Source organism: Theropithecus gelada, chromosome 4, assembly GCF_003255815.1.
Source record: "Theropithecus gelada isolate Dixy chromosome 4, Tgel_1.0, whole genome shotgun sequence".
NCBI lineage: Eukaryota > Metazoa > Chordata > Mammalia > Primates > Cercopithecidae > Theropithecus > Theropithecus gelada.
The window spans coordinates 2,263,857-2,274,678 of NC_037671.1; the positions used below are offsets into that span (position 1 = coordinate 2,263,857).

At 46.9% G+C, this 10,822-nt stretch overlaps 1 protein-coding gene across 2 annotated transcripts in view; it reads left to right on the top strand.

Moving 5' to 3' along the window:
* The first annotated feature begins 4,357 nt into the window (after positions 1-4,357).
* LOC112622361 (ATP-binding cassette sub-family F member 1) overlaps positions 4,358-10,822 on the top strand; it is a 19,449-nt gene continuing 12,984 nt past the window's right edge. For both annotated transcript variants that reach the window (XM_025381912.1, XM_025381913.1), the window contains exon 1: positions 4,358-4,534. In XM_025381912.1, the coding sequence (XP_025237697.1) occupies positions 4,462-4,534 (73 nt within the window). In that variant the 5' untranslated portion in view covers positions 4,358-4,461. The remainder of the gene's footprint in view (positions 4,535-10,822) is intronic.

The following is a 10,822-nucleotide window of genomic DNA, read 5'->3' on the forward strand; positions in this document are numbered from 1 at the left end:
AAAAAAAAAAAAAAAAAAGCCCAGTGTGGCTAGACTGTGGGAGATGGGATCAAGATGTTTAACAGAGGGCATATTGTACAGAGCCCCATAAGCTATGGTAAAGCATTTGGATTTTATTCTGGATTTTATGCTTTTTTAAATACTTTTATACTTTGAACAAATGGATTTTTTTTTTTTTTTTTTTTTTTTGAGACGGAGTCTCACTGTGTCACCCAGGCTGGAGTGCAGTGGTGTGATCTTGGCCCACTGCAACCTCCACCTCCCAGGTTCCATGATTCTCCTGCCTCAGCCTCCCAAGTAGCTGGGACTGCAGGCACCCACCACCACGCCTGGCTAATTTTTGTATTTTTTTTTTTTTTTGAGACGGAGTCTCGCTCTGTCGCCCAGGCTGGAGTGCAGTGGCCGGATCTCAGCTCACTGCAAGCTCCGCCTCCCGGGTTCACGCCATTCTCCTGCCTCAGGCTCCAGAGTAGCTGGGACTACAGGCGCCCGCCACCTCGCCCGGCTAGTTTTTTGTATTTTTTAGTAGAGACGGGGTTTCACCGGGTTAGCCAGGATAGTCTCGATCTCCTGACCTTGTGATCCGCCCGTCTCGGCCTCCCAAAGTGCTGGGATTACAGGCTTGAGCCACCGCGCCCGGCAATTTTTGTATTTTTAGTAGAGACAGGGTTTCACCATGTTGACCAGCCTGGTCTCGAACTCCTGACCTTTTGATCTGCCCGCCTCAGCCTCCCAAAGTGCTGGGATTACAGGCGTGAGTCACTGTGATCAGCCCATGGATTTACATATAAAAACTACCTCCGACTGTAGATGTGAAGGATAGACTAGAGAATGAGAATGACAGCAGGCAGACCAGTTAGGAGGCCAGTGCAGTGGTCCAGGGAGAAGAGACGACGGCTTGGTCAGGGTAGAGGTGGAGAGAAGTGGTCAAATTTGGGTTATGTTTTACTCTCAGTTGATGGCAATTGCAACTTTCTAGTTAACTCAGGCCAGAAACATTGGAGTCATCCTTAATTCTATTTGTCAAACATGACCTCCAATCCATTAACAAAACTTGTTGGCTCTTTTCCAAAATATATTAGAAACCAGCCCTTTCACACCTCCACTGCTGTCACTCTAGTCTGAGTCACCATCACCTCCTAATAGATCTCCCTGCTTCTGTCATTTCTGCCCATTCTCTGCTGCTCGCCCCCTCCCGCCCCCCGCCCAGGTTATTCTCAGCACAGCCTCCAGAGTCATCCTTTTTATTTATTTATTTTTTAACAACTTAAAAAATTTTATAGGCTGGGCACGGTGGCTCACGCCTCTAATCCCAACACTTTGGGAGGCCAAGGCAGGTGGATCACGAGGTCAGGAGTCCGAGACCAGCCTGACAAACATGGTGAAACCCCATCTCTACTAAAAATACAAAAAGTAGCCAGGCGTGGTGGTGCACACTTGTAATTCCAGCTACTCAGGAGACTGAGGCAGGAGAATTGCTTGAACCCAGGAGGCAGAGGTTGCAGTGGGCCAAAATCACGCCACTGCACTCCAGCCTGGGCGACAGAGCAAGACTCCGTCTCAAAAAGTAAAATAAATATCAAAAAATTGTATTATATACAGACCAGGGGTCTCACTATGTTGCCTAAGTTGGTCACAAACCCCTGGGCTCAGGCAATTCTCCCGCCTCAGCCTCCCAAAGTACTGGCATTACAGGCGTGAGCCACTGCACCTGGCCAGGTCATCCTTTTATTTATTTTATATATTTTTATTTTTATTTTTTTTGAGATGGAGTCTCCCTCTGTTGCCCAGGCTGGAGTGTAGTGGCGCGATCTCGGCTCACTGCAAGCCCTGCCTCCCGGGTTCACACCAATCTCCTGCCTCAGCCTCCCCAGTAGCTGGGACTACAGGCACCCGCCACCACGCCCGGCTAAATTTTTTGTATTTTTAGTAGAGACGGGGTTTCACCATGTTAGCCAGGATGGTCTCGATCTCCTGAACTCGTGATCCGCCTGCCTCAGCCTCCCAAAGTGCTGGGAGTACAGGCATGAGCCACCGCACCCGGCCCAGGTCATCCTTTTAAAATGTAGGTTGGATCACATCACTGTGCTTAGAAGTCTGCAGTGACTTCCATTTAAATCAACAGAAGAAGCCAAAATCTTTAAGATAAGCTAAAAGACCTTTCCCAATCCAGACCCTGCTTTACTTCTCTTTTCACCTTTCCCACAACTCTGGCTCACTCATGCCACTCCAGCCCCACTTGCCTCCTTCCTGTTTGTTTCCCATGTATGTCAGAACACTCCTGCCATAGGGCTTTATTCCAGCGGTTTCTTATGCTAGATAAAGGCCCATCTCCTGGAAATCCATGTGGCCAAAACTAATCTTCTTCAATGATTTGCTTGAATTTCACTTTACTGAGGCCTCATTTAGTACTAAAATCTGTCCTTTTTATACTTTTAAACTTGATCTATATTTTCTTTTATCTATAGTATCATCTCCCTTGCTAGAAATGTAATCAGAGATCTTTATTTTATTCAGTAGTATCCCAAGAGCATAGAAGAGTGCCTGGCACATACTATACACTCAATAAATATATTTGTTGAACAGATGAATGAAAAAATGAGGCAGACTTAGCTTGCTGATGGATTGATTGGGGAGGAGGAATGGAGAAAGAGGACGACCTTTCAGTTTTGGCCCAAATAACTGAATGACATGTGGTGCAATTTCTGGATGGGGAAGCCTGGAAGAGACAGGCTTTAGGGGTAAGAACAAGAGCTCCATTTTGTACGTATTAGAGAGATTTATTAAAGATCTCAGAGAAGATGTCCCATAAGCAGTTGAATTCATGAGCCTGGAGCTCAGGGCAGAAGTTAGGGGCCAGCAAGACAAGTTTGGGAATCTTCATTGGTTATAGACGGTATTTAAAGTCAGGAGGTAATAGGTGATAAGTCTAGATTAAGGAGAGGGTCAAAGATTGAGCCCTGAGGCACTTCAACATTTAAACTTCAGGAGAAGCCCATTTGATACAAAGGAAACCTGTAGAGAGTAGTGTCCCTGAAGAAAACAAAGGAAGGAGGGAGGGAGTGACCAAGTGTATCAGATGTTGTTGGGAGAGTGAGTAGGATGGCCCCAGATCTGTTGACTTTGGCAAGTGTGAATTCAGACAATGGTGGCAACAAAAGCATGATTGTAGTGATTTGAGAGCTGACAGAACTACAGGGGCACCTTACTCAAGCTCCCGTATTAAGTGGTAGAGTTAGAAGTGAACCAAAGTCGGCCGGGCGCGGTGGCTCAAGCTTGTAATCCCAGCACTTTGGGAGGCCGAGACCGGCGGATCACGAGGTCGGGAGATCGAGACCATCCTGGCTAACACGGTGAAACCCCGTCTCTACTAAAAAAAATACAAAAAACTAGCCGGGCGAGGTGGCGGGCGCCTGTAGTCCCAGCTACTCCGGAGGCTGAGGCAGGAGAATGACGTAAACCCGGGAGGCGGAGCTTGCAGTGAGCTGAGATCCGGCCACAGCACTCCAGCCTGGGCGACAGAGCCAGACTCCGTCTCAAAAAAAAAAAAAAAAAAAAAAAAAAAGTGAACCAAAGTCTTGATTGTGGTGATAGTTTACTGGGTTTATGCATGTCAAAACTTATTTAAATGTATACTTTGAAGTTTATTTTGGGTACCATTTTATTTTGTGTACAGTTTATTGTATGTCAATTATATCTCAGTAAAGCTGTTACCAGAAAAAAAAGAAAAAAAAAATGAACCGAAGCTCCACTGCACCATGACTTCTGCATGTTGGGCTCCAGTTCCCTGTTTACAATTGTACACTTCGGGATTTTGTGACACATTTCAACACTGGACCGATCAGACCTCTCCCTTAGTCATTGGACTGCGCTGTCTTTTCCGCCCGTGACCCAGTCTCGCGCCCCATGACCCTCTCCTAAAACACGCGCAGTCTCCTCTCTCTTTCCCTTCCTCTCTTGTCTCTTCCTTGCCTACCAGCCTCACCTGATGGGCTCGTGTTCTCTCCGTCCCCGATCCACTCGGGCTCCGGCGGCTGCTGCTTGGGCGCCTTTGGCATCGCGGTGGCAGTTAGAGCTAGAAACGAGAGTTACAGATAGAAACTAGAATATGCTTAAAAAAAAAAAAAGTATGCCTCAACTCCTTCATACTAGTAGGAAATTATTATGGTCATTCCTGGAGTCTCGCGGCGTCGGGAGATCACGGCGTCAGGCTTCCCAGACCGTCGTAAACGCCATGTGGACGCGACTAGAGTAGGCGGACGCCGGCCCCGCCCCGTCATTGCAGGCCACGCCTCCACTGTACCGGGGCCACGCCCCCGAGATGACGGCGAAGCTCGCACGTGCGCAGCCCGGGGTGGGGTTGGCCGCGGCGGCTTGGAGAACCAGCCCCATCGGGGTTCCCCGCCGCCGGAAGCGGAAATAGCACTGGGCGCCGCCACAGCAGCTGTAACTGCCACCGCGATGCCGAAGGCGCCCAAGCAGCAGCCGCCGGAGCCCGAGTGGATCGGGGACGGAGAGAGCACGAACCCATCAGGTGAGGCTGGTAGGCAAGGAAGACACAAGAGCAGAGAGGGAAGAGAGAGGAGACTGCGCGTGTTTTAGGAGAGGGTCATGGGGCGCGAGACTGACCGGGCCCGTGCGGAGGTTACTGCGCATGCGTGCCGTGGGCCCGGGAGGAGTTTGCCGGGCAGGAGTGGGTTTGGAATCGGGGTTAAAGGAAAGAGATCCAGATGTCGCACGTGACCTAAGTGAGACTGGGCAAGAGAAAAGAAAGAGCATATGGCATCGAGGGAGAGTTGGGGAGAAATGGGAAAACCTTGCTTAAAGAATTTGGACATCCGCCCACCACACACTGTATTCCACCAGGAATATATGAGCTCTGCCTCGACCTCCTCTTCCCCCTGCGCGCGCACACATACACTTTGGGAGCCTGTGATCCCACTTGTTTCTCAAGAGAGGGTGACTCCTTCATAGTTTATTTCTTTTTTTTTTTTTTTTTTTTTGAGACGGAGTCTCGCTCTGTGGCCCAGGCTGGGGTGCAGTGGCCAGATCTCAGCTCACTGCAAGCTCTGCCTCCCAGGTTCACGCCGTTCTCCTGCCTCAGCCTCCCGAGTAGCTGGGACTACAGGCGCCCGCCACCTCGCCCGGCTAGTTTTTTGTATCTTTTAGTAGAGACGGGGTTTCACCATGTTAGCCAGGATGGTCTCGATCTCCTGACCTCGTGATCCACCCGTTTCGGCCTCCCAAAGTGCTGGGATTACAGGCTTGAGCCACCGCACCCGGCCCATAGTTTCTTTCTTAAGACACCTCTCTCACTCAAGTGGAGCAAGAGTGTAGATTTTTGATGTTGGAATGAGGGTTAAGGTTTACTTAAAAGCAGCAAAAGTTTGTTAAGCGCCTGTTTGTAATTAAGCACTGTATATACTGTGCTTTGAGAGAGGAAGGAAAAAAACATTAAGATATCCTCCCAGGGTTGAAGTCACTTTTAACGGGGAGATAAATGGACACAACTAACTACAGTAGGTACACAGTAGCTAATTTTAGAAGCACTTATTGGATGTCTGCTGTATACCAGGTACTGTGTTGGAGGAATTGGGAATGTAGAGATAAAAGATAAGAATTTCTTTCAAGGGACAACGCAATATAGTGAAGGGTGAGAGCATTAACCAGACAGACAGTGGTTGTCAAGAGTATGATGAACGTGCTTAAGAATGCTATGGGACTGTAGAAGAGAGGTGGAGCATCTACTCAGACAGGTAAGGGAGTGTCAGCGAAGCCTCCCAAGAATATGTAATAGCTGAGTACTTTTTTTTGATGCACAGTCTAGATCCATCACCCAGGCTGGAGTTCAATGGCATGAACATGGCTCACTGCAGCCACTACCTCCTGGGTTTAAGGGATCTTCCTGCCTTAGTCTCCCAAGTAGTTGAGACTACTGGCATGCACCACCACACCTTATTTTTAAATTTTTTGTAAACACAAGGTCTGGCTATGTTGCCCAGGCTGGTCTCAAACTCCTGGGCTCAAGTGATTCTCCTGCCTCGACCTGGGATTACAGGCATGAGCCACTGCACCTGCTCCCCAGAGTTTATTCATGAAAGATCGTCGTGAATTAGTAAGGGGAAGCGCATTCCTAGCCAAGGAAATTTGTGGAAAGGTAGAGATGTAGGCAAGCCTGACTGGTCCCACTAGAGCCTGGTAACTAGTGTGATGAAGTCATAAAGATGATCAGGAGACAGATAATGAAAGGCTTTAGATGCCATCCCGAGGAGTTTAATCCTAAAGACATTAAGAAGGAAGGCCCATTGAATTGCATAAGGAATGATTATGATCAGTTCACCCTATAGCACTGAGCAATGGAGAATGGCCTTGAATTGGTCAAGATGGAGGCAGGGAGACCATTTAGGGGGCTCTGGCCATGATCTAGGTGAGAAGTGGTAAGGGGATAAGCCAAGCTCTGAAGGATAAAGAGTTACTAAGGAGGTGGCATTGATCGGAACTGAGAACTGATGAAATTAAGGGAGGAGAATTAAGGATGACACTTAAGTAACCCAGTGACTGGTAGACTATTAACTGAAAGCAATAATGGGCAGGAGAGTAAGAAGTGAAAAGAGATAAGATCAACTTTTGAATGCTGAGTTGGGTATTTCTGAGGAATTTCTAAAAGGAAATGGCAAGAAGAGAGTTTGTTTAGTCACTGTGGAGAGACAACTAGACTAGGAGTAAAGACACAGGCAAGTATAGTTGAAGTGCTGGATGTGGAAGTCTCCTAGAGAGTGTTTGCAGATTGAACAGAAAAGAAGTGAAAGGTGGGAACCCTAAAGAACTTCAGCAATTGCAAGAAGCAGGTAAGGAAGGTGGCTGAAGAGATGAGACTGAGAAAGGCAAACAGCCAGCGAAACTGGAGGCAAACCAGGAGTGGGCAAGATCCCAGAAGTTCAATAATGATAGAAAAGAATTAAAAAAGGTGTGGAGGTAGGCAGCATGGAACGCTGCAGAGAAGTCAGGCAAAATAAGAACCGAAAAATACTTTGCGGTTTGAGGAGCTAAGGGATCAGTGGCAACTTTGGCAGAAGTAGTGTTCATTTGGAGATAATACCAGATTGCAGTATGTTTCAAAAGGTATGGGAGGAGAGAAAGTGAAGTTCATGTGAATTATAATTTTGAGACCCAATGAGGACAAGAATACAAAACAGTAATGGGAGAGAGGGGTATAAGGGTAAGGAAGGCTTTCTTTTTTGCTTTGAAGAAGCAGCTTAAATGATACACGAAAGGAAAGAAGACACAGTATATCTCTAGCCACACTTAACTTTTTCAGTTCCTTGGGGATTATACTTTCTCACAATGAACCTGTTCAGAGGCTCTTCCTGTCCCTATGATCAGGTGGATAAGAGTGATTAAAGTACAAAAGATTTTTTTTGGTTTTGGTGGGTTTTTTGTTTTGTTTTGTTTTTTTGTGACGGAGCCTCACTGTCGGCAGGCTGGAGTGCAGTGGCACGATCTCAGCTCACTGCAGCCTCAATCGCAGGTTCAAGCCGTCCTATGTAGCTAGGACTACAGGCACACACTGCCGTGCCGGGCTAATTTTTTGTTTGTTTTTGTTTTTTGTTTTCTATAGAGATGAGTTCTTGCTATGTTGCCCAGGCTAATCTTGAACCTCTGGCCTCAACCTTGGTCCCCAAAATGTTGGGATTACAGGCATGAGCCACTGCGCCTGGCCAGATTTAAAGGAAGGAGAGATGGTATGGCTGTGTTAGTCCTTGGGGAGAAATTCATGTCTGGGATGAGTCAGTCCTCTGTGTTGATAAGGTGAGCTGATCGTGTTTTTCCTTCTTAGGTACTTCAGTGGATCCTTCCTCCTAATGTCTTTAGGATTAAACTCCTTGGAATAGCATATAAAGCCTTTTATTAATCCCACACAACTTTTCAACTCTCACATTAGTCACCCAATACTGGGCTCAGATGTTTTTTTCTTTGATTTTTTTGTTTGTTTGTTTCTTTTTTGTGGTTTGTTTTTTGGGGAAGAGGCGGGTCCCAAATTTTGAAATGTGTTCTGGATGGAAGATGCAGATTAAGCAGACGGACATAAGCATGCCTGGGACTTCATAAAGGATCAGAAAGAAGCCAGTATGGAGACCATAGGTGTGGGTCAGGAAACAGAAAAGATAGGGTAGGGCCCTTTTAGTCTGTGAAGCCTTTAACTATTGGGATTGTCTCTCATTACCTCCAGTTTTTTGGAAAAGTAGATGCACCATAAAACTTTCCTGAATAAATGATTACTTTGGAATACATGAAATTCTGGTTTGAGAATATTTTAATGTAGTAGATGGCGGATACCATTGACCTTTTTTTTTTTTTTTTTTTAATACTTTAAGTTCTAGGGAACATGTGCACAACGTGCAGGTTTGTTACATATGTATACATGTGCCATGTTGGTGTGCTGCACCCATTAACTCGTCATTTACATTAGGTATATCTCCTAATGCTATCCCTCCCCCCTCCCCACAGACTTTTTTTTTTGAGACGGAGTCTCGCTCTGTCACCCAGGCTGGAGTACAGTGGTGCGATCTTGGCTCACTGCAACTTCCACCTCCTGGGTTCAAGTGATTCTCCTGCCTCAGCCTCCCAAGTAGCTGGGACTACAGGTGTGCTCTACCACGCCCAACTAATTTTTGTATTTTTAGTAGAGATAGGATTTCACCATGTTGGCCAAGCTGGTCTCAATCTCCTGACCTCATGATCCACCTGCCTTGGCCTCCCAATGTGCTGAGATTACAGGCGTGAGCCACCACACCCGGCTAATTTTTTTTTTTTTTTTTTAATGTTAAATACTGAAATGCTTATGGGTAGAATTAGATAGCAGTGGATGGAAGGGATGTTTTGGAAGGGAAGATAATAAATAGGCCTAAGCCTGAAGGGAAATCATGAGGTTGCTGGCTGCTCCAGTAGGGGAGGGAGTTGGACATGGTCCTCCACCTTCAGGGAAACAAGGATGGACAGAGGGGTAGAGCTAGAATCTGTTGAATCAGTTTTGGCTTTCCTGGGAACACAGGCTAAACAGTCTCTCAGGTTACTCTCTAGAATGAAAGCACACAGGTTAATATGACACAATGTGATTTGTGCTATAATATTCAAGCAGAACAAGTAAGGCATAGACCCAGGTGTTCATTTGCTTACCAGACAACTCTATTTACATGGCCTGTAGGTTTTACAAACAACATGTTCCCCTAGCCAGGCACAGTGGCTCAGACCTGCAAGTCCAACAGTTTGGGAGGCTGAGGCAGGAGGATTGCTTGATGCCAGAGGTTCAGGATTAGCCTGGGCAACATAGCGAGACCTCCTCTCTAAAATATATATATACTTTTTAATTAACCAGGCATAGTGATGCTTGCCTGTAGTCCTAGCTACTCAGGAGGCTAAAGCGGGAGGATCACCTGAGCCTAGGAATTTAAGGTTACAGTAAGTTATGATCATGCCACTGCATTCCAGCCTGGGTGACAGAGCAAGACCCTGTCTCTTAAAAAAAAAAAAAAAAAAAAAAAAGAGGGTGTGGTGTGTGTGTTGTATACATGTGTATGTATACATACGTATCTCCCAAATTGAATTTATAATATCTTCTTCCTTCCTATAAGATCTTCTACTGCCTCCTTAATTAATAAATGGTACCACTTAGCCCAGCTAATTTTGCCGGCTAAAAACAAAGGAGTCATCTCTGAGTGCTTTTTTTTTTTTTTTTTGAGACGGAGTCTTGCTCTGTCACCCAGGCTGTAGTGCGATAGTGCAGTCTCAGCTCACTGCAATCTCTGCCTCCTGGGTTCAAGCAATTCTCCTGTCCCAGCCTCCCGAGTAGCTGGGATTACAGGCGCCCGCCACTATGCCCAGTTAATTTTTTGTGTTTTTAGTAAAGACTGGGTTTCACCATGTTCACCAGGCTAGTCTTGAACTCCTGACCTCTAGTAATCCGCCTGCCTCGGCCTCACAAAGCGCTGGGATTACAGGCGTGAGCCATCACACCCAGCTGGGTGCTGTTTATTCCCCACCTCTAGCCCCATCCTGTGAATTCTTCTTTCCCCTTGTCACCACCACCCAGACTGCTCTGACAGCCTCCCCAACAGATTTCCCACTATGCTTATTCCCTCCCATTCTTGCTCTACTCTGAAGCCAAAGTGAAACTTTAAAAGTGTGAAAGCGATCATACCAATAAAGTCCCCAATCCTTTTTTTTTTTTTTTTGAGACGGAGTCTCACGCTGTGTCACCCAGGCTGGAGTGCAGTGGCGCGATCTCGGCTCACTGCAAGCTCCACCTCCCAGGTTCAGGCCATTCTCCTGCCTCAGCCTCCGAGTAGCTGGGACTACAGGCGCCCGCCACCACGCCCGGCTAGTTTTTTGTATTTTTAGTAGAGACGGGGTTTCACCATGTTAGCCAGGATGGTCTCGATCTCCTGACCTCGTGATCCGCCCGCCTCGGCCTCCCAAAGTGCTGGGATTACAGGCTTGAGCCACCGCGCCCGGCCAAGTCCCCAATCCTTAACCTTACTACAGGGCCCTCACTCCAGCCTTCCCTTGCACCATTCTCCCCTCAGTCTGTAAGCTTAGCCATACCAAACCTTTCCCTGTCTCTCAATGTGTGTGCTTTCTCACAGCTGGGCCTGCGCACAGCACTGGAATTGCACCATGTCTCTGACGAACTTCTCATACTTCTCATTACTTCAGTTATTAGCTTAAATGTCATCTTTTTAGAGAGGCCGCCACCAGAGATGAAGCCAGCCTCTCCTCAACCACTAAGTAGGCTTTACCTTTTCTTTTTTTTTTTTTTTTTTTT